At 38.1% G+C, this 22,804-nt stretch overlaps 5 protein-coding genes and 1 long non-coding RNA gene across 7 annotated transcripts; 3 read left to right on the forward strand and 3 right to left on the reverse strand.

Annotated features, from left to right (window-relative positions):
- Positions 1-561: 561 nt before the first annotated feature.
- Positions 562-5,000, forward strand: LOC104811522 (conserved oligomeric Golgi complex subunit 7). The gene is made up of 10 exons (XM_010538237.2): positions 562-934; positions 1,356-1,445; positions 1,562-1,681; positions 1,769-1,870; positions 1,959-2,239; positions 2,431-2,576; positions 2,792-2,990; positions 3,066-3,741; positions 3,898-4,233; positions 4,537-5,000. Exons 1-10 carry the CDS (start codon positions 650-652, stop codon positions 4,813-4,815), a joined length of 2,514 nt encoding a protein of 837 aa, XP_010536539.1. The 5' UTR covers positions 562-649; the 3' UTR covers positions 4,816-5,000.
- Positions 5,001-5,479: 479 nt separating this feature from the next.
- On the forward strand, positions 5,480-7,635 carry LOC104811524 (cell number regulator 6). 2 transcript variants are annotated; one of them, XM_010538239.1, is made up of 5 exons: positions 5,480-5,583; positions 5,713-5,820; positions 6,284-6,398; positions 6,741-7,009; positions 7,164-7,635. In XM_010538239.1, the coding sequence occupies exons 2-5, from the start codon at positions 5,713-5,715 to the stop codon at positions 7,380-7,382; spliced, it is 711 nt and encodes a 236-aa protein (XP_010536541.1). In that variant the 5' UTR covers positions 5,480-5,583; the 3' UTR covers positions 7,383-7,635. The 2 variants fall into 2 exon arrangements, with proteins under 2 accessions (XP_010536541.1, XP_010536540.1); XM_010538238.2 differs by having other exon boundaries at positions 5,484-5,595.
- A 1,071-nt stretch (positions 7,636-8,706) lies between these two features.
- On the reverse strand, positions 8,707-10,880 carry LOC104811525 (F-box protein At5g51380). Its single transcript, XM_010538240.1, has 2 exons — positions 9,521-10,880; positions 8,707-9,189 (listed from the first exon to the last, which is right to left on the reverse strand). Exons 1-2 carry the CDS (start codon positions 10,696-10,698, stop codon positions 8,922-8,924), a joined length of 1,446 nt encoding a protein of 481 aa, XP_010536542.1. The 5' UTR covers positions 10,699-10,880; the 3' UTR covers positions 8,707-8,921.
- Positions 10,881-13,737: 2,857 nt separating this feature from the next.
- On the reverse strand, positions 13,738-14,129 carry LOC104811526. Its single transcript, XR_771458.1, has 2 exons — positions 14,056-14,129; positions 13,738-13,858 (listed from the first exon to the last, which is right to left on the reverse strand). It is a non-coding gene; the product is annotated as an uncharacterized LOC104811526 (long non-coding RNA).
- A 2,036-nt stretch (positions 14,130-16,165) lies between these two features.
- LOC104811527 (QWRF motif-containing protein 7) lies at positions 16,166-18,636 on the forward strand. The gene is made up of 5 exons (XM_010538242.1): positions 16,166-16,816; positions 17,419-17,655; positions 17,907-17,996; positions 18,101-18,208; positions 18,405-18,636. Exons 1-5 carry the CDS (start codon positions 16,166-16,168, stop codon positions 18,447-18,449), a joined length of 1,131 nt encoding a protein of 376 aa, XP_010536544.1. The 3' UTR covers positions 18,450-18,636.
- Positions 18,637-18,737: 101 nt separating this feature from the next.
- LOC104811528 (leucine-rich repeat receptor-like protein kinase TDR) lies at positions 18,738-22,556 on the reverse strand. The gene is made up of 2 exons (XM_010538243.2): positions 19,375-22,556; positions 18,738-19,269 (listed from the first exon to the last, which is right to left on the reverse strand). Exons 1-2 carry the CDS (start codon positions 22,046-22,048, stop codon positions 18,914-18,916), a joined length of 3,030 nt encoding a protein of 1,009 aa, XP_010536545.1. The 5' UTR covers positions 22,049-22,556; the 3' UTR covers positions 18,738-18,913.
- Positions 22,557-22,804: the final 248 nt, after the last annotated feature.

Here is a 22,804-nt window from a genome sequence, read left to right on the forward strand (position 1 = left end):
CGTCTTTCTCTCTCACGTCCCAGCTTCGACGATCGGCCGACGAGCCGATGCCGCGCGCGGCTGAGAGCAGGGGACTATCCACAGCTGGTCCATTAGGTTCAAGACTTGGCTCAAACACATCTGGTCCAGGTCCACCACCACACCGTTTCACAAACGTTTCGACCGAAGAACTGAACTCCGAAACCGATAAGAAATTAGAAGATGACTTACTACTAGACTACCTGAGAAGAAATTAATTGCAACTTATATTTTAATTTATCAATATTCGATTAGTGTTTACAAAATACTATGCTAAACCATTTACTCGAATCATTAAAATGTTTTAGCCTAGATTTTGTCTTCAAATTTTCTTCATACAGTTTGTTGCCATTTTACCATTAGAAATTAATTCCAACTTATATTTTTGGATTTCGCGTATTCCTCATGTTCTCATTGAAATTTTGGGTGTTATTGATAATATCAAAAGTTTAGTCGAATTACAAATGATTAGCTAAGTATAGGGGTGAACTTGAAAATCTCTTGGCTCTTCCATTACGATTCCCACCGTGCAGCGAAATCATCGTTACTTATCGCACAATGACTTCCCTCTAACTCGACCGAGTTCACTCGTCCGATCTGATCCCACTCGTCCCGTCAGAACTCGGCAGCCATGATGCTGGATCTGGGTCCGTTCTCGGACGAGAAGTTCGATGCGAAGCGGTGGGTCAACTCGGCGTGTCAGGCGCGTCACCCACAGGACTCGCTGGAGAAGCACCTGGTGGATCTGGAGATGAAGCTCCAGATTTCTTCCGAGGAGATTGCGGCGTCGCTCGAGGAGCAGAGCGGCGGGGCAATCCTCCGGGTTCCACGCGCCACGCGTGACGTCCTCCGCCTCCGCGACGACGCGGTGTCTCTGCGAGGCTCCGTCGCCGGAATCCTCCAGAAGCTCAAGAAGGTTAGTGAACGTTTGCATTGTGTTGCATCTTTGGACAGTCAAATTATTCAACCCGAGCTTGTTTCGATCTCATATAGCGTTAGTTTCACAGTTCTAATTCAGCTTTAGATCATTGAGCCTGTGCTAATTATGCTTGAACGGTGGGTTGTCCCCGGCGATTGAACGAAGTTTTCGTGCATTTCCAATTCGGAAGCTCGTCATTTGCACGAATTAGAAATAATGGCATTCATCAAATGATGCGATTGTTTCCATTCCCTTTCAATTGGGTTTCACAATTGAATTGGTTTTGGGTGTCCTTGAATATGTGCCTGTATGTTTCTGCTACAACAATTGTTAAGAAATCTTCAAAGAGGAAATTAGTTCCTTTTACGACCCAGTTTGGATTGATTCTGCATCCTCGTATCATGTTGGGTGCCTGTAGGCAGAGGGTTCTTCAGCAGAGTGTATAGCTGCTCTTGCTAGGGTGGACAATGTCAAGCAGAGAATGGAGGCGGCATACAAAACATTACAGGTCTATATTTGTTGTGATTTTATTGTACATCAAGTGTTGGTCAATGAAATTTGGCCATGTCGGCTTGGGAAGAATCTTGTATTTGAAGCTGCTTATTCTTGCTTGGCTTAGTACAGGATGCTGCTGGGTTAACACAGTTAAGCTCCACGGTTGAGGATGTTTTTGCTAGCGGTGACCTTCCTCGTGCTGCAGAAACTTTGGCTAGTATGAGAAATTGCTTGTCTGCAGTTGGAGAGGTAATAATACTTTTATGGTTTCTGATTCGGCATGAGATTGGGTTGATTCTTTTGACCTCGCTATTCTGCTCCAATTTTGATCAACAGGTTGCGGAATTTGCCAACGTGAGGAAGCAACTAGAGGTGTTGGAGGATAGGCTGGATGCTATGGTGCAGCCACGTCTTACTGATGCATTAACCTATCACAAGGTTGGGGCCCATGAATTATCAGGAAAAGGAAAAAAAGTTTCTATCTTTATTGTCATTACTCATTAGTTGAGGTTTGTCTTCTGTGCAGGTTGATGTTGCCCAAGATTTGCGAGGAATTCTCATCAGAATTGGGAGATTCAAGTCTCTAGAATTGCATTATTCCAAAGTTCGTCTGAAGCCAATAAAACAACTCTGGGAGGATTTTGACATAAAGCAAAGGGCTAGCAAGCTTGCTAGCGAGAAGGATGAAAGCAAAAGGTTGTCTACTGGCGATGAGTTTCAGTCAGCTTCCCCTCAGATATCGTTCGCCAGTTGGCTGCCTAGCTTTTATGACGAGTTGCTACTCTATCTTGAGCAGGAATGGAAATGGTATTTCTTTGTTTTTGGACGTTCATTTAATACCATTACTGTCGGACGACCCTCCCCCCACTCACAGCTTGTAGACCTTCCTACACTATCATGACTGTAGGTTCTTCTAAGTATCAGAAATGATATCAAACTGGTACATTATGTTTTTCGCGTTCGTGGTTGTTTATGACTTTTGGAACTATAATCGACAGGTGTATGGTTGCCTTCCCTGATGACTACCAGACTCTCGTCCCAAAGCTCCTAATTGAAACCTTGGGAGTTTTGGGGCCTAGTTTCGTTTCTCGTATTAACCTTGCGACAGGAGACGCGGTTCCTGAAACAAAAGCCCTTGCCAAAGGTTAGATATTACATCGGAATTCCTTTTAAACCTCGCTCATTTTACCTCGTTGAAGAGTGATTTCGCTTCCTCACCGCTTCCTTAGCGGTGTCCCATTTTTTTTACTGTATTATCTTAATAGTTTGTTATGATGAGCGCTATTCTCATCACATCTATGTTTTTGGTCATTGAGGAGAGCACTGACTGAGCATCTATGTTTTATTGTGCTCAAACAGGTGTGTTGGATGTATTATCTGGAGACATGCCTAAGGGTATTAAAATTCAGACAAAACATCTCGAGGCCTTGATTGAACTGCATAACATCAGCGGGACATTCGCAAGAAACATTCAGCACCTATTTGCAGAATCTGAAGTCAGGGTCTTAATAAACACGCTGAAGGCTGTGTACTCGCCTTTTGAGTCGTTTAAGCAAAAGTAAGTTTCATGATGCAGTTTTGTAATCAGGAATCTTTGCAATTACGTAGTTTATACAAGTTAATTTTGTTATAGGTATGGGAAAATGGAGCGTGTTATCCTCTCCTCCGAGATCGCAGGAGTTGATCTGAGAGGGGCTGTTACTCGTGGTATCGGGGCTCAAGGAATTGAACTCAGCGAGACAGTGCGGAGGATGGAAGAGTCCATTCCCCAAGTTGTGGTTCTTCTCGAAGCTGCAGTCGAAAGGTGCATCAGCTTCACTGGCGGTTCTGAAGCGGATGAGCTAATTCTTGCACTCGATGACATAATGGTACAGTACATCTCTATGCTTCAGGAAACCCTTAAATCTCTGAGAGTTGTGTGTGGAGTGGACGGTGCAGGAGATGGAATTGGTTCGAAGAAAGAGGGGAGTTCGGAGAAAAGGGATAGCTCTCGTAAAATGGACTTGATCTCGAACGAGGAGGAATGGTCCATTGTCCAGGGAGCATTGCAAATACTTACAGTGGCTGATTGTCTGACGAGCAGATCTGCAGTCTTTGAAGCCTCGCTGAGGGCCACTCTCGTTAGACTGAACTCGAGCTTGTCGATTTCTCTGTTCGGCACAAATCTGGATCAAAACTTGTCGCATTTGACAAGTGACCAGACGAGCGGGGATTTATCTATGGCTGGACGGGCTTCGCTGGATGTTTCAGCTGTTCGGCTCATTGATGTTCCAGAGAAGGCTCGCAAACTCCTTAACCTTTTGGAGCAGGTACCGAAAAACTATACATTACCCTTTTCGTATTACCATTCTGATGTAATTACTGATTTGTGTGGTCGTTTCCATCATTTGGGCGGATGATTGATTTTAAAATCATGCTAGCTTAGGAAACTAATGCCTCCTCTGTTTCTTGTTGTCTTTTTGCAGTCTAAAGATCCACGATTCCATGCTCTCCCATTGGCATCTCAGAGAGTTTCTGCATTTGCTGACACAGTGAATGAACTCGTATACGACGTCCTCATATCAAAAGTCAGACAGCGTCTTGGCGACGTATCTCACATGCCGATCTGGTCAGCAGCTGAGGAACAAACCGCCTTCCCTCTCCCAACTTTCAGCTCATATCCTCAATCCTATGTTACAAGTGTCGGAGAATATCTCCTCACTTTGCCCCAACAACTGGAGCCTCTTGCCGAAGGTATCTCCAATAATAGTGATGCAAACAACGAAGATGCTCAGTTTTTTGCAACCGAGTGGATGTTTAAGGTAATAATCACATGAGATTAGGATTGTCATGAAACTGGCTGATGATATGGATATCAGTTTTGGTTTTGGAAAATGATGTCCTCACCATAATCTTGCTTTAATCATCATGCCATGTTCATGAGATAAGGATTGTCATGAATTGGCATTGGTGAATGCATTCTCAACCCATTTGGTAAAATTCATGACTAGTTCCAAGTAGGGTTGCAAATGATATGGATACCGGATTTGGGTTTTGGAAAATGATGTTCCTTCCCATAATCTGTACTTAATCATCATGCCGTCCATGTTCGTGAAAAATCGCAGGTGGCGGAAGGGGCAACGGCTCTTTACATGGAGCAACTGAGAGGAATCCAGCACGCATCTGACCGTGGAGCACAACAGTTGTCGGTAGATATAGAGTACTTGAGCAATGTGCTTTCAGCTCTCTCGATGCCAATCCCGCCGGTTCTCGCCACTTTCCAGACGTGTCTTGCCACGTCGAGAGAGCAGCTGAAAGATCTGATGAGATCGGAAGCCGCGAATCAGCTCGATCTCCCCACGGCTAACCTCGTCTGCAAGATGCGTCGGGTTAGCTTTGATTGAGATACAGAGGAATTGAAAGTATAATTTCAATCTTTTTTTTCCTTGTATTGTTTTATTGAATTTGTGTTTTCTGATGGGTTTTTTTTTTTCTGGACAGTAAGACAAATATCTTCTTTGACCAAACTGGTTTTCTTCTTACACTGCATCTTATGATCTATATGTACAATGACAGTTTTGGTTTTGTCCGTCCTTTGGTAATCCGAAAATTAAAACTTAGGCGTGGGCGTTAAAACGATTCAATTCAAAATTTTAGCGGTTCTATTCGAAAATGATTTATTTGGTATTTTAAAATATATCTAATTAATACCGTATATTATTAATTTCGCTTCGATTTCGGTTTCTATAGGGTTCAATTTCGGTTTTTGTTTCAGAAATTTAGATTTTTTAAAGAAAATTCGGTTTTTCGGGTAATTTATAAAGTTCATTTCGTTTTGATTCGGTTTTAAAAATTCGATTCTATATAAAATATAGCATTCAAAAATTTTGAATGATATGATTAGAAAAAAACACCGAGATTTTTGGTCCGGTACGGTTCGAATCGAACCGAAACGTCCGCATCTTAAAAAAAAACTGTGCCGAAACGACGTCGTTAGCATCCTAAGAATAAAAAAACAATACGGAAACAACATCGTTTGCATCCGCACAGCTTTTTTTGCGGAGGCAAAAGTTAATAGTGTTTGGTAACGTAGCAGAAATCGCATAGACTAAAAACTGAGAGTCTCTGCCAACTTCGAAGACGATTTTCAATTTCTTTTGGATTCCGCAGAGGTCACCGACGATGTATTTGCTTTTTTCTTTTCTTTTTTTTTTCTCGCGGTTTCTCGGGAGCCAAACACCGGAGAGAGAATGTTTCTCTGCGACTGATTTTGCTTTTTTTTTTTTTGCTGTTGGCTGTAGATGGCGGAGGGAGGAGCGCCGTCGAAGTACGTTAAGTTGACGAAGGAGCAGGCTCCGCTCGATGACATTAAGCCCGGAGAGCTCAATCAGCCGATCGAAGTCCCGCAGGTATCTCTCTCTGTCTCTCTCTCGATCTATCAAATCCGATTGGTGTGTGTTTGGTAACCTGTTTCCTGATCCTTCATAACGGATCTGAGGTTCTCTTCCTGCGATTTGCGGTTTCATCGCGTGATTTACGTTATGCTTGTTTGAATCCCGAGAAAATGATAATGCTCTCAACACTTGCTTCCGTGTCATGTCCTGAGCTGAATTTTCTCTAGATCGGAAATGGGGTTGCGTAATTCTTTTAGAAATACCGATCGAATTTCCTTTTTTTTTTTGATAAATACCGATCGAATTTCACAATGCAGCCGAATTGTATTCTCCGTGGATCTCTGCATACATCTGTTTATCAACGAGGGAATGATGATTGTTTGATGTTTGATTCCGAGCTAATTGTGATCTCTGAAAGATCTGTGAAGAAAGCTTCTTCTGTCTGTTTCATCACTGATCTTGTGGACTTCTTCCACAGCTTAACGTTCGTAAGTGCAATGAGTGTGGTCAACCTCTGCCTGAGAACTTTGAGCCTCCAGCCGATGAGCCATGGACCACCGGAATTTTCGGCTGTGCTGAGGATCCGGAGAGTTGTGAGTTTTCCTTTGGTTTTCTTCCCTTTTGATGCTTTTTCTATACCAAAGTAGCCTTAAGAGTTGTAAATATCTTCCATGTTTACCACTCTCTGCTCACACGAATTCGGTATTCATCTTCCTGATTCCTAGTGCTCTATCTTAAGTAGAATATATGTACATCAATGCTTTTGCAAATGTCGAAGTTGACTTTAAGTGATGAGCGTATTAGAGTTGGATTCTTCATATCCTGAGAAAGGTTCATACAGTATCGTTTTCGATTCTCGGTCTCATGTAGAGTGAGATGACAATTTCTATCCGTTCCACTTCCATATCATTTCCATGTTCTGCACCTTTTCACAGGCTGGAGAGGACTCTTCTGCCCATGTGTTCAGTTCGGGCGTAACTTTGAAAATCTGAGCGACGACGATACCCATGGAACCAAAGCATGTGTTTGCCATGCGTTTTTTGTAGAAGGCGGAATGGCACTGGCTGCAGCTACTGCACTTTTTCATGGTATAGATCCTCAGACATCGTTCCTCATCTGCGAGGGGTTGTTGTTTGCGTGGTGGATGTGTGGCATCTACACCGGAAATGTCCGTCAATCTCTCCAGAGGAAATACCATCTCAAGGTATCAAACAAAACTCGGGTTATAAAATTGGGTGATGAAAATCTCTCCGTTGGTTAGATTTATCTAATCATATGATAAGAAACTCCAAAGAACTTGGTATGAAGTTCCGGTTTTTGTTCTTCTTTGATCTTTTTACTGTCCGCCATTGTTGCAGAACTCACCATGTGACCCCTGTCTGGTTCACTGCTGTCTCCATTGGTGTGCACTTTGCCAAGAACACCGCGAGATGAAGAACCGTCTTTCAGACAACTTTGTGATGCCGATGACCGTCGTTAACCCGCCTCCGGTTCAAGAGATGAAAGCTTCCGACGCTGACAATGGCTCTGTTCCGGTTTCCCGACACAACACCGATCTCGAAATGCAGCCGTTGTAGAACACAAGGTTATTGCTTCACACAAGAACTGTCTTTCGGTATGAGCTCATGACTGTCTCTCTCTCTATATATATATTCATTTACTCAATTGGATATTTGTAAACCGGGTTCCTTCCGGTTCGGTTTGATTAGAACTGAGGAACCGCATACATAACTCTTTTTTTTTTTTTGAAACCGCATATATACTCTTTTAGTTTTCTTACCAATGTAAAAAAAATATTTAGCATATAATATTATTCAGGGTTTTTCTTTTTATGCGAAAGTAAAATTATCTACACCTTTAAAAAATCAAGTTAAACTTGGAATATAGAAAGAGATTTGGCGTTGAAGTTAGTTGGGATTCGTCTAATCCTAATAAATAAAATAAAAACATTTAAATTCCCTTATAAAAAGGGCAATCACAATTCGACACTAGCAAGGATCAACACCGCGTTCCAATTCATATAGTCGGAAAATGTAGTCAACGGCCGTACGCCAAAAAACCCAGTGGCCGAGTCATCGCCGTTATCTTTTTCAAATGGGTGGGCGGAAAAATGCGGACATGTTTTATGGGATCGACAACGGAAGAGAACTGATGTACGAAGACGAGGAAGAAGACGATGCTGTGCTGAAGGCTTACAGAAGGGATCAAGCCATGAGATCTTTGCGCAAAACTAAAGGTAAATACTTCTTTTGTATCCATTGTTTCCAGTTTCTTAGACTTGTGTTCCGTAGTTTTAGAGATTAAAAGTGTCTCTGCTTTTTTAAATTTTTTATGTATTTTTCGTCTGTAATTAACACTTGTTAACGATTCAATCCAATGTATTTTTTTTTTTTTGCAAAATGTATTTTCTTTTTTTGTCTGATTATTTTATATAGAAGGTGTTGGAGAATTCAATGATGAACCAAGCATTTCTTTCGAGCAAAAAAAAAACCCTTTTCTGTAATCTTTCTTCAAAAAAAAAAAAGGATTACAATGATACAGTATTTCCAAATTCTGATAATAATAATAAATAAATAAATAAAATCATATACTTATATAAATAATAAGGAACTGATCCTCCTGGACCCTCGGATGAGTCCGTGAGTTCCGAACCAATGAGTTGCGTGTATTTTTGATATTGTTGCTCTGAACTTTATCTAATGACAATATCTTTTTCCGGTTTTTAGTTTACATTACGTTGAAGATATGGTTGCCATGTCAGCATAGCATTAGGCATAGTTAGCGTAAACAGATTACCGGTTCATGTCAACAGAAATGTCCGGTTAACGAAATCTTCTTGGTCCAGCTTCACCTCGGATCTAGAACTGCTTGCCGTTTAATGTTTGACAAAACCACATACAATGGGATCAGATAAATCCAAAACAGGAAGACGTTTGTTATTGTACAATATAGAGAGAGCACTGATACTAATACATAATCCGAGTGTTTCCAGATGTCACTGAACACTCAGCGAGAGTAATCTGAGCATGTTTTACTTGAAACATGAAGAGTTTTAAGGCATATACATACATATATATACATACACACATATATGTATGTATGCAATGATTAGTAACTCATCTCTTCTTGAAGAATTTGCTGCCTCTCCTTCCAATGGCAGTGCTCTCAAGAACAGAAGAGAGATGAGATCTTGTGTCCGGCCTCCACGTCAGTTCTTTGAGAAGAGAGAACAGCGAGGAGAGAGCCAGAGAAATTTCACCGTCCTTTATGCTCTTGCACGACTCCACTCTCAAGCTCTCGAGCTCTTCCCAGTGCAGAATGACTGACTCTAACCCATCCGTCGTTAGCCGAGAGCACCCTTCTAATGACAGATATCTTACCCTCCTGCAGCAGGAAAACGGAAATGGAAATAAGACAGGCAGCATACGTTTCGGTCAAATGGTTTCTCATACATGTGATAAAAACCCGTTTCCAAAACATAGTTTGAGCTTTCGTAATTAATCGATATGAGGTAGGTTTATGATAGGATTCTATCACACCCTTTTGCACAAAACCTGCATTTCGTCGATTTGGAAGCTAGAGGATGAAGAGTGATACCTTAAGACTAAATGCAGAATCCCATTGTTCTTTCCAGTACGGATATGAACTACTGTCATTACCAAATACTCGAAATGAAACATACATACGGTAAAAAAGCGTTCAACTTTCCGTTTACCTGAAAGCCTTAGCCTCGCTGAAAGCATCGTTGTCTAATCCCCAGCAGTCTTGAAAAGAAACATGTGCTGCTTCTTCGCATATTCTAAACAATGCCCTCACACCGCCGTTCTTGTCATTTAGACAACACTTGTTCAGATGCAAACGCTCCAGAGCTGGACAAGAACCGAGCACGTGTTCTGGTCCGGGACAAGGGTCGATCTTTCTGCACGACGTGATTCTCAACTTCTTCAGATTGTCAAAGTAAGACAGAGCTGCCAGCCAACCATCTTCCATTCTGTGGTCGCAAATGACGAGCTCGTCGAGCATTTCGCAGCATTGACCGATGGCTTTCATCCCATCGAAACCGCCTTCACACCCGCTAAGCTCGAGCTTCACTAGTCTCTTACACCCTTGTGCTAGAATCGTTAAACCGATATCAGACACTGATGAACTATACAATGCATCTACTCTGCCTATCAATCTCAATGCTTGCAGATTCTCGCAGGCAGCGATTCCACGCAAGAGATTATCATTACACTTGTGCAATTCAAGCTCTTGCAAATCCAAACACTCTTCAGCTAGACCTAATAATCCCAATTCAGTAGCATTAATCACTATAAGTTTGCGCAAATTACAACCCCCTCTGCTTAATGCTCTTAGCCCTCTATCGACCATGTCATTAGGCAATAGATTTTCCTCCGCAAAATCCCAATTCGACGAGAGATCGGAAGGGATATGAAAAGAGATCCCCATGTGATTGAGCAAAATACCCGAACTCCGAGGAGAATTCAGACAGGCGCTTACCAGATCGACATGGGACAGCTTCGGAAACCTCGAAATCAGCCTACCAGAGAGGAGGAAATCCCAATCCAAAACCTTAATCGTCCGTACAAAACCTCCCTGGAGATTCATCCACCGCTTGCAGACGAGGGGAACGGCGTTTTTCTGGGAATCGGGAAGCTTCTCCAGAATCTTGAGCATGAGGGCGTCGGACAAAGCGAGTGTTCGATCGATGGAGAAATTACGGGTTAGGGTTTTGGACTTGAAGCTCGACGACTGAACCGGCATAGCGCAGACGACGTTCTTGAGAGGAGACGCGTTGTTGATCCAGGCGTCGGACCAGCTCGAGCGCCGCCGCCGCAGCGGCGACTTGGGGCTCGTCGGCGTCTTCTCACGAAACGACATCGTTTGAAGCATCAACGAATCTCTCTCCCTCTCTCTCTATCTGCTTCACATATCTCTACGGGTAATTGGGTATTCGAAAGTTTATTCCTTTTATGGATCTCTCTCTCTCTCTTTGGTGTGTGTAATTTTCTTGGATGTGTTTGTCTGCCGAGAAAATAGAGATGGGTTTTTCTCAGGCACGACTGTTCCAACGGATACTTGAGAAAAAGGAGCTTGTTTGAATTTGTTTTTTAATTTTTAATTTTAATTTTTTTTTGTGTTTTTGTTTGAAAAATGAACAGAAATTTTGAAAATGGTAGAGATCATCACACTCACTCTGTCCGTTGGTACTTTGTAGGGGTTAGTGGCCTTCATTTCCTCTGTTTTGTCCCTTTCATATTTTTATTTTATTATAATAAAATTTGTGTGTTTACGCATTTACCCAATATACGAATAATTTTGTGTTTAAAAATTATTGATTTATGCCATTAAATTTGTACGAATTTACAAATTTGAATCCCTTTTTTATGACTTTAAAACCCTATTTGTAAATTCATTTTCTCAAATTTGAAAATATCGATTCGTACTATATTTCTTCCCTGTTTTGTTTTCTTCTTGCATATACAATATAAAGATCGTAAAGTATCGAGCAATTATACTGAATAAATAATCATTATATATATAATTTAACAAATATTTGACGAATAATCTTAATTTCAAGATTAAGTTTTCTTAAAATTTGTTCGATTGATATATTTGAATTTTGGTGAAAGTATAATCATTTCCAACACGAAATATTTTTTTTTTCGTATCAAATTTCGTTTTCAACCTAGCAATTTCTGTCAATTTATATCGTTTTTTAATGGTTACTAGAAAAGACCCGCGCGATACGCGGGATATTTTTTTTGATAGTTAATATAAAATGTTTATGTTTTGTTATGAAAAATATTGATATGAATATAGAAAAAATTATATTATTAAATCAATATATATATATATGAAAAAAGAAAAAGTAAAAAAGTTTAAATATCATTACATTATTATATTATAAATTTATTTTTATATTGAATAATTTTGTCAATGTAATTCTATACGTTGAATATATATTTTTTACGATAATATGCATGTGTAGTCAATGTAATTACACATTTTATGTTATATCTCTTTGCATCTTTTTCATTAACATATCTAGAAATAATAATTTATGGATTTGTTTAGTATAAAATTTTGATCATTTAGGTAATATAGATATTTTTTGCATCAATCGAATGTTATCATTTTATTATTTAACTTATATTTATTAATTGATATTACGAAGAGCATATATAGTTAATTATTAGTATGATTATTGGATAAAATGATATGTGTTAAAAATTATTGTTATTAATATAAATTATTTTTATTTTCATTATAAAAAATTATTGATATGAATATTAAAAATTTATATATATATATAAAATATAAAGTTAAACTATATTATTAAATTATTATATATATTAAAAAAGTAAAAAATAGAAGAATATAAATATCATCGTATTATTATATAATAATTTTTTTATCTATACCTTGAATAAATAAGTTTGACAATTATTTGTCTCGAATGACTTTATTCTCAATATTTTATATTTTTTTATGTGTAAAAAAATAAAGTTTTCATTATGTTGAGTTGTACATTCATATAAATTCTTGTAGATTATAATGTATAAAATGATGAAATACCTGAATCATAAAAATGTCAATTAATTTATATAATATTAATATTATTTATATATAATATATTAAGAATTTATGATTTTATATGATTTTTATAATTTCCATCCATAATTTTAAAATTTACATCAATAACGATTATAATATTAAATTTAACATTCAATTTGTCCATTTGTGAGCGAAATTCTATTGCAAAATCACCTTGAAAAGCTTTACAATATTATTCTTTTTTTATATAAAAAAATTTGTTAAAAATTAAATAAAAATTAAAATATTCAAATTATATACTTGAATATTACTTTAGATTACATTGATGAAAATAATATAACATGGCACATCATTAACTCATTTATAAATAGAAATAGAAATAATAATAATAAATTATGTATATCGAAAACTCTGTCCATTGGTCTTTGAATATTTTTTTATGCTTAAGATTCTAATTTAAACTAATATCATTTAGATTTGTCATAATTTTCTTGCCATTATACTTGTTTGTTTATATGTAATTGTGTTATAAATCAATAAATATCATATAAAATAACAATACAATTTATTAAAAAAAAATTTATGTTGAGTTGTGTATTCATATAAATTCTTATAGATTATGATGTATAAAATGATGAAATACCTGAATCAAAAAAATGTTAACTAATTTATACAATATTAATATTATTTATATATAATATATATTAAGAATTTTATGATTTTATATGATTTTTATAATTTCCATGAATCAAAAATTAAAATGTTCAAATTATATACTTGAATATTACTTTTGATTTATACATGTGATACAAATAATATAATATGACACATCACTAACTCATTTATAATTTATTATAATTTTATAAGTTTTAATAAAATTCTGTATAATTTTATTTACAAAAAATTATAGAATGTATATTTCTAACTTTTATTAAAAAAATATATTTTTATTCGTTATCTTTTAAAATAATAAGATAATATTCATATGGGGGATGTTAGTTTATTATAACATTTTTTCTAAATAACTAATAATCATTTAGAGTATATTTTATCATAAAATTTAAATTATTGTAATAATAAAAATAATATATTATAAATTTATTAAAAATTATTAATAATAAAAATAAATAGAAATAATAATAATAAGTTATGTATATTGAAAACTTTGTCCATTGGTCTTTGAATTTTTTTTATGTCTATGATTCTAATTTAAAATAGTATCATTTAGTTTTATCATAATATCATTTAATAATAAGTTATGTATATATTCATACATACATAGAAATATATTTTATATAAAAGAAGTTGAATATGAGTATTTTTATTAGTTTAAACTCATATATTTTCATGTTAAAGATTTTTCTATATACCACGTATTTTAAATAAATTTATTTTAATCAAATTAATAAATAAATCTATACATATAGAAATAACCATTTCAATCTCACATTTCATAAAATCTCAGGAAAGTTCATGTTATTCTTATTCATGTCCCCTGCAATAACACAACCAAAAAATTCAAATATTATCGATAGACCCAAAACTTAAATAATTTAGGATGCAAAAAAAATGATATTATATAGAGACATAAAATGATCCATCAAATTGAATTAATTAAAAAAAGAATAGATTATAATTGCTAATTATTTAATTTACTAAATTTGATATTAGTTGGATCTCTCTTTTATTTACCAGATTTGATTCTTCGACAATATTCTTCATTCATCTTATCCTGCAAAAAAAAAATGATAGAACATAATTAGGAAATGATGCATGGAAATAAAAAAAATAGTACAACGATTAAGAATACAAAAATAGGTTTCCAAACACTTGGCATTCAGTGAATCATTGTCTCCATTTCCATTATCTTCTCTTTCTTCTTCTTCTCCTAAATATTCATACAGGGTTTTTTTTTTCTTTCAAATCTCTTACTTCTTCTTCTTATCTGCACATAGAGACCAAACACAAGCTTTCAAAACTATTCACGTTAAATCAAATGATTGATTAAAACAAAATAAAAATGTCTACAGATTCCTATATTTATAACTAAAACCTAAATGGATATGGAATTTCCACGTTTATTATAAATATTGTCTCTAAATGTATAGGTATCATTCAATTCAAATGGATACTATTTTATGAAGAGTGGTCATAGTGGGTTAATAAATTCGTTGGCACGTTTTTTGTTTTAAATTCTTACTCCACTAATTGAAATTTAATGACCGTAATAAAAACAAAATAAATTTTTTATTTACCCAACCACAAACGTTTCTTTTTTTCAATGAGTGATCTTATAATCCAATGAGGTTTCAGTAAAATGACATGTAGATGTGACTTCATCAAATTGCTTTAAATTTCATTATTTATGTATAAGATTAAAAAAAATGAGTTTTTTAATTATAAAGATCCACTGATATTTTTAAAAATAGTTTTTGATATATAAAAATTAGAGATAACTTATTAAAAACCAAAATTATGCAACTAATCAACATCCAATAGAAATTATTAAAAATGCCACATGGATGATCTTTCCGCATAAAATTTTTTGACATTTTGACACCACAATAAACCACATATATATAAATAATTTCTATTTTGACATTTTGCTTCTGCATTTTTTGTGATCCTCCCACATAAACTTTGTTTTTATATTTTATTGATATTCTTTGTCATCCTTATAATCAATTATTTTTAAAACTATTTTTTATGTATAAAAATTAATGTTAATCTAATTGAATATTCATGTTTTAATGAAGTTTTGTATAAACCAATCAAAAATTAGAAAACATCCACCTAGGATGATGATGTGGCTTCACCACAACTCTTTAAACTTCTTTATTAATATATATAGATTCAAGAGTTTGGATTAATTACTACATTTGTTCTCTAAATTTTAGTTATTAATTAAATCTTTGCTAGTGTTAAATAAATTTAACAAAATTATAACCCCTAAAGTAATGAGCAACCAAAAGTCTCAACAGAGACTAGGGGTGGACGTTTCGGGAAACGGTTCGGGTTCGGGACGGAATAGATCGGTTCGGTTTTTTCGGTTTTACAAAATAGGTACCAATCGAATTTTTTATTGTATTCGGTTTGGTTCGATTTCGGTATCGGTTCGGTTTGGTTCCGGGTTTTATTAAAAAATGATAGATTTTCTTTAAAAATATTCGATTTTTCGGGATTTTTAAAGTTCGGTTCCGGAAAAATTCGGTCTTTAAAAATGGTACCGTTCGGGAAATAACAGCGATTTCGGATCGGAAAAAGTACCGTTTTAACGGTTCGGTTCAGTCCAGTTCCGAATAACCGAACCGAAACGCCCAGCCCTAACAGAGACTCTCTCATCTATATCGCATTTGACTTGCCCTTTCGCATCCCTTTTTCCTTTTTAATTAAATCTATCTATATATATATATAATATGTTCTTGATATATATATATAATATATTATGTATGTGTATAAATTATAATATGGCATATATGTGATCAAACGTCAACCCACCGTGTTAACATTGACCACGCAAAATAGAGCTAGGTAGAGACGACGTGTATCTGGCTATGTTGACCTTTGCATATATATATATATATATATATATATATATATATGATATATATGTATATATACATATATGACATGCAGAAGTGTTCTTTACTTCCCTCTACGTGCTGTCAACTTCTACAAGCCCATAAAAACAATATATTATATCTTTTCTAATTCAAAAACATTGTATATATTATCGATTCTTTATAAAAATCCATATCATACGACACATTAAACACTACTAATACGTACGACTGATAAAAAAATGGGAACCACCACAAACCGGCGTCTCCAGCCACCGTCGCCGGACCTCAACCGCAGCCGCCGGGGCGCGTCGACGTCACTCCCCGAATCGTTCAACGCCTCGGTGGCGTCTTCTTATTCTTCTTCGTCTTCCTCTTCTTCCTCTTCGAACAACTCCAGCAAACGAATACTAACAAGCCGGTCACATTCCACGACGAGGTCGTCGAGAACCGCCGGAGAGTACGCCGGAGAAATAGCTCCGGCGAGATACAGCAGCAGCGTCGTCACTTGCGAGGCCGTGGCAAGGCTGTTGGAGCAGCAGCAGCTGCGTGGCAGCCCTCGTAATTTCGGGAGCTTTAGAGGGGTAAAATCGTCAGCAACCTCTCCCTCGGCGTGGGCGTTGTCTCCGGGCAGGGTTTTGACGTCGTCGTCTTCTTCTTCGTCTCTTTGCATGACGCCGCCGGAGTCTCCGGTGAGGTCGGCGGCAGCGAGGCCGAAAGGCGGCGGCGGAGGAGTCGCCGGAGTCTTGAGATACTTCAAGCAGAAGAAGGTGTCACCGGTTCAAGAAGAGGATTACCACCGGTTTAGGGTCTTCTACAACAGGTTGCTTCAATGGAGGTTTGTTAATGCAAGAGCTGAGGCTTCTATGTCTAAGTTGAAGGTTAATGCCGAGGTAATTTAATTTAATTATATGGACCCACGTATATATTTATTTTTATGTGTCTATATAATTTTAGAATCGTCGTTTGCATTTCTAAATGGAAATGTTAAAAAAAAAAATGGTACATCTAACATTCTAGTTTAATTTAGAGCTTTGTATGACCATGGATTTTATGTTTTCAATAATGTCCGAATCGATCTTTAATATTTTTTCTTTTGTGAACTTAGTTAGAAAGCTAAATTTTAGTTCATAAATAATGGTAAATAAAATTTGAATCATACATTATACTAGAATCGTCAAAATTTTAAAATAAAACATAAAGAATATCTTTATCTTTAAAATTTACGTTTCAATTATGAACTATCACAAACCTATACAAAAAGTAATTTGATAATAAGAAATTAAGATTTTTAATATATTTTAATATAACTAAAACAGCTTAAATAATTAAAAATATGTTTTTTGGATGTTTTAATAAAAATATAGGTTTTATTACGTGATAGTTAGAGTTTTAACCCGATGCATTTTAAAAAATATAATGTTTTCATATGTTTTCTCTGTATTAATATATATATTCACAATTAATATTGATATTTTTTTGATTATATTTTCAGGACAAGTTGTTCATGGTTTGGCTTAGAGTATACAACATGAGGAACTACGTGATGGAAAGACGGATCGAAGTCCAGAAACTTCGTCAGGAGATTAAACTGTCTGATGTTTTGTACACTCAGATGCCTCTTCTCAACAAATGGTCGAAACTTGATGCCAAAAACTACGAGGCGTTGAGCAAACTAACTCGAAAACTACACGCTTTTTCCGTCCGACTGCCTTTCACTCATGGCGTCAAGGTATAATATAAGTTTTTTTTTTCGTTTAATCTCTTATTTTTTAATTACAACTTTTAATTCTCGTAATAAAAAAATATTTTTAAATAAATTAATACAGCCAAAATGTCATATTGCGTTTTTAGAAAAATATATATATACAATTCATTTTATAGATAGGTTTTCATTTATCGCTATCGGTTCAAAGATATTAATTTAGTGTATTTTTTTTGTAATATAACAATAATATATATTTTTTTTTGAAAATATTGAAGGCAGATGTGATGTCCGTACACGAGGCAATGGTCGCGGCCATTGAAGCCATGGATGAGATCGAAGATATAATCGTCAAGTTCCTCCCTCGGGTATAAATCCCATTTTTTTTAATTATATTTCTTCATTTTTTATTCTAAATTAGTTTTTATTTTTATTTTATTAATAAAAAATATAAATATTTCATAAATCTCAGGTTGAAAAAATCCTATATCAGCTGACAGAGTTGCTTAGCATGTCCGAACAAGAATTAGTGTTTTGCGAGGAAATAGAAAACTGCATTGACATTCTTCCCACCCTCGTGGTAAGTAATTCATTAAAATATTATATTTATTTATTTTAAATAATTCCATATGGACTGAGACCCAGGCCCAATTTATACGGGCCATTACCGGTTAAACGGATGACCAAATTGGTTAATCCGGTACGGTCGGTTTAATTTCCGGTTTGGTATTTCTGAAATGCTAAAAAGACGAGTGTGTAACCTTTTGTTGTGACAGGAGAATGAGAACAGCGTGAGGATCCATCTCGTCCAAAAGGCCTAGTGATAGAGCTTTAGGAGAAGACTTCTGTTCTAAATGTTAATTTGTAAAAAAAAAATTATACATTTAATAATAACAACACCAAACATGAACAGGGGAAATCGATCCATCCAAGAAATTTATAACCTCGTAACAAAAGATAAATAAATTATTTTAGTGTTCTATCGCTATAAAGATGTTTAAAAAATTGCGACTTTTAAATAAATATGTGATGTAATTTAATTAGGATATAATTTTTCAGGGAGATTCTAATTTTAGAAGAAAAAAAAAACTCCCAATAGGATAAATAGCTAAATAACCGAATTCGAAGATCTCTCACTCAAATCTAAAAAGCCAAAAGAAGAAGAAAAAAAATCCCTATACCAACACCACCAAATTAGAAAGGGAAAAAAAAAACTCAAGACAAAAACCGAAAATAGACATGGCGCCAAATTATAAAAAAATATTAACAAATTTGAAAAAAATATCTAATTAGCGTCGCCGTCGCCGGAGTTCTTCCGCTTCGGCTCCGCCTCTTGAAGCATCATCACGACGTCTCTCATGGAAGGCCGATCAGCCGGATTAGGACTTGTGCACAGCAGAGCAATCCTGAGCATTTGTTGCATCTCCTCCCTCACCAACGCGCAGTCGGCTCCTGCGTTCTTGTCCATGATCTCGCTCACTCCTTCTCTCCTCTTGATCTTGCTCCTGATCCATTCGACGACGCTGTTTCCGTCTCCGAATTCCGGCTCCACCGATCGTTTTCCGGTGATGATCTCCATTAACACCACTCCGAAGCTGTATATGTCGCTCTTCTCGCTTACTTGTAACGTATACGCGTACTCTGCATATCACAAAATCGTTGATTTTTGTTCATCAGATCATAGGGATCGTATTGTACGATTGAATCGACCAAACTGATCTGGATCAGGAAAGTGGGATATTGTACCTGGTGCGATATAACCGTAGGAGCCAGCGATGACGGACATGGATTCATCTGTTTGAATCAGCTTCGCGACTCCGAAATCGGCCACTCGGGCCTCGAACTCTCCGTCGAGAAGTATATTGCTCGGCTTCAGATCTCGGTGGATGATCACTGGATCGCAGTCATGGTGAAGATAGCATATCCCCTGGGCCACACCGAGAGCAATTTTGTACCTCGCCGTCCAATCCGCCGCTGCCTCCGCCGTATCCCCTTTGGTTTTCCGGTGGAGCAGATCGTCTAGGTTTCCGTTGGGCATGTACTCGTAGAGCAGCATCGTGCATTCGCCATTGCTGCAGCAGCCGAGGAGTCGGACGATGTTGCGGTGCCTTACGTTTCCGAGGACTTCGACCTCAGCAAGGACGCCTCTCCGCCGGCGGATCTTGTGATCCTTGTGCTTGCCCCATAGCTTCTTCACCGCTATGGTCTCGCCGCTTGGCATCTCCGCCTTGTACACGGCTCCTGTGGATCCCACGCCTAAGATCGTGTCTGTCGTCGATAAGGTCTGGAGGAGATCCTCCGCCGTGAAGTTAAGCCTCTGGAAGGCGGTGAGCTTCCACGGCCGGTTCTCAAGGGTTTCTCCGGCGAACTGACGGCTGCGATTCACCGCGCGGAAACACCTGGTCCCCGCGAGGAGGAGACACAGCGCGACGGCGAAGGCAGCCGCCATGATCCACGCGATGGCGCCGGCCGTCTTCTTCGTCCGCGGATGGTCGTGAGCAGCATTTTCCGTGGTGGCGAGGGTCTCGGCAGAGCAGGGCTTAGCCAAGACACCGCCGCACAGTCCGTCGTTTCCGGAGAAAGATGAAGGATGGAGGTTGGGGAAGATCGATCCGGATGCAGGGATCGGTCCGGTGAGCTGATTGTAGGAGACATTGAAATTCTGCAACGTTGAACAGCTGGCGAAATCTGTCGGAATCGTTCCCGTTAAGAGATTGTTGGAGAGATCGACGGATGTGATCGAAGGAAGGGTTGTGATCTCCCATGGGATGATACCAGTGAGTGAATTGCGGCTGAGATTCAGGCTCAGAAGCTTCTCACAGTGGCCAATGTTCCATGGAATGCTTCCATTGAATGAATTTCCTTGCAACTCGATGTTGTAAAAGCTTTTGCAGCCAACAAAATCAGGGATTTTTCCGGTAAGATTGCTGAAACTCGTTGAGAAAACCTGGAGATTCGGTGCCCGCCAAATACCCTCCGGCAATGTGCTCCCAAAGGAATTCTCTGATATGTTCAGATACTGAAGCGCCGGCGAGTTTCCGAGATCTGATGGGATTTCGCCGGTGAGTCTGTTCTTGCTCATGTCGACGAATGTCAGGTTCGGCAAGAGGCCGAAGCCGTGAGGAAGAGAGCCGTTTAGATGGTTGTCCTGAATCCGGAGCCTCCACAGGGAGGTACACTTGGTTAAATCTCTTGGTATCTCATTCTCGAACTGGTTAGAGAACAAGATGAGGTTGAAAAGCTTGTTTCCACGGCAGAGTCCAGGAGGAATTGGACCGTTCAAGGAATTGGACGACACATCAACCTTCAACAGCTTCCCATTCGAACCCAGTTTCTGAGGCAACATGCCTGTGAAATTGTTGTTCCATAGAAGCAATATGCTTAGATTCGGAAGCTCTCCCATTCCCTCCGGTATGGTTCCAGTGAGGTTGTTGCTGATCAAGCTCAGCCATGTCAACTCCTTCAGTTCAGACAACCCTCGCGGGATTTCCCCCGTCAGATTATTATCCGACAAGTCAAGACTCTTGAGAGCTTTTAAGTTGGTGTAGCTAATTGGGATTTCGCCAGTGAACCTGTTGTTGAACAGATAAAGTTCCTCGAGCTTGGAGAGATTACCAAGTTCTTCAGTGAGAGGGCCTGAAAGTTCACAATTCGAGACATCCAGGTACCTTAGATTCGAAAGCGACGAGAATTCTTTCGGTACTCGGCCGATGAACTGGTTGTATCCGATCTCCAAATGCTCGAGCCCGTTCAAGAACCCTAGTTCCTTAGGTAACACTCCTGTCAGTAAATTCCCGGCCAAATGTAAAAGCCTCAGCCTCGGTAAGCTACCGTATCCCCCAGGAATCTCTCCTTCAAAGTAGCTTCCTCCAAGATTGAGCTCCTCCAAAGCGCTTAGACGGGTAACCTCTCTCGGCAATGGCCCTGTAAAGTTGTTGCTGTAGGCATTAAAGATTCTCAAGAGCTTGAGCTTGGAGATGGCGGGTGGGAACGTGGTGTTGAACGAGTTGTGGCTGATGTCAAGAGCCCTTAGGTTCACGAGCTCGAAAATGAAGGAGGGGAAAGGACCGTCGAAGGAGTTTCCGCTCAAGTTCAAATGGGTTAGGCTCGACAAGTAACGTATCTGAGGCGGAATAACACCAGAGAGATTCCGACGAGACAGGTTAAGAGACAGAACTTGGCCTGATTTCGCGTGGCACCTGACTCCGGACCAAGAACACCAAAGGGGTGTATCATCAGAACCGGTTTTGTTCATTCCCCAATCAGCCAGGGCGGAGTGAGGATCATTGAGAGAGGATTTAAGGGCGAGAAGTGAGAGAAGTTGGAAGGGGACATGGGTATCTCTCGTAGTACTGCTTAGAGCAAAGCAGGAGAAGAAGAGGTTATGGAAGATGAGGAGGAGGAAAGGGGGTTTCTTCATGGTAAGGAGGAGGTAAAGTTGAAAGTGCGAAAGAAGTGTGGTGTGGTTAGGGAAGAAGAGGGATTTTCATGGAGAGAAACTAAGCTTTTTGGGAGTGGAAGAGAGTATATGATGATGATCATGATGATTAAATTTTTTTCTTTTGTTGCCTTTCTTGGTTGAATTTTTTTGCAGGAACGGAAGCTGCTTCTACTAGTAGTAGTAGCAGGACAAGTCTTCTTACACTTGGTAAGCTCTTAATTCCTGCGCATCCCTTCTTTTTTTTTTGTTTTTCCTATGTGAAATTCAGCTTTGTCTGCTCTCTCACCACCCATTCTTCTCTTTTTGTTTGGTTGGATGGACCTCCTCTTCTTTATTTCCCCCCTCTTTGTTTCACTACTTTTCATCATTCCTTGTTTCCCCACTCTTCTTTTTTTTTCGCCATTATTTTTTTAAAATTAATCTCTGTCTGAACAAATTGAACTGAAAAATGGCTGGAAAAACCGCTCTCACATCACGCACAAATCACAGGATCCGATAAAGCTACCACGCTCTTCCGGAAGATCGATCCGGATGCAGGGATCGGTCCGGTGAGCTGATTGTAGGAGACATTGAAATTCTGCAACGTTGAACAGCTGGCGAAATCTGTCGGAATCGTTCCCGTTAAGAGATTGTTGGAGAGATCGACGGATGTGATCGAAGGAAGGGTTGTGATCTCCCATGGGATGATACCAGTGAGTGAATTGCGGCTGAGATTCAGGCTCAGAAGCCTCCCCA

The sequence above is a fragment of the Tarenaya hassleriana genome, unplaced genomic scaffold, assembly GCF_000463585.1.
Source record: "Tarenaya hassleriana unplaced genomic scaffold, ASM46358v1 Cleome2, whole genome shotgun sequence".
NCBI classification, from domain to species: Eukaryota; Viridiplantae; Streptophyta; class Magnoliopsida; order Brassicales; family Cleomaceae; genus Tarenaya; species Tarenaya hassleriana.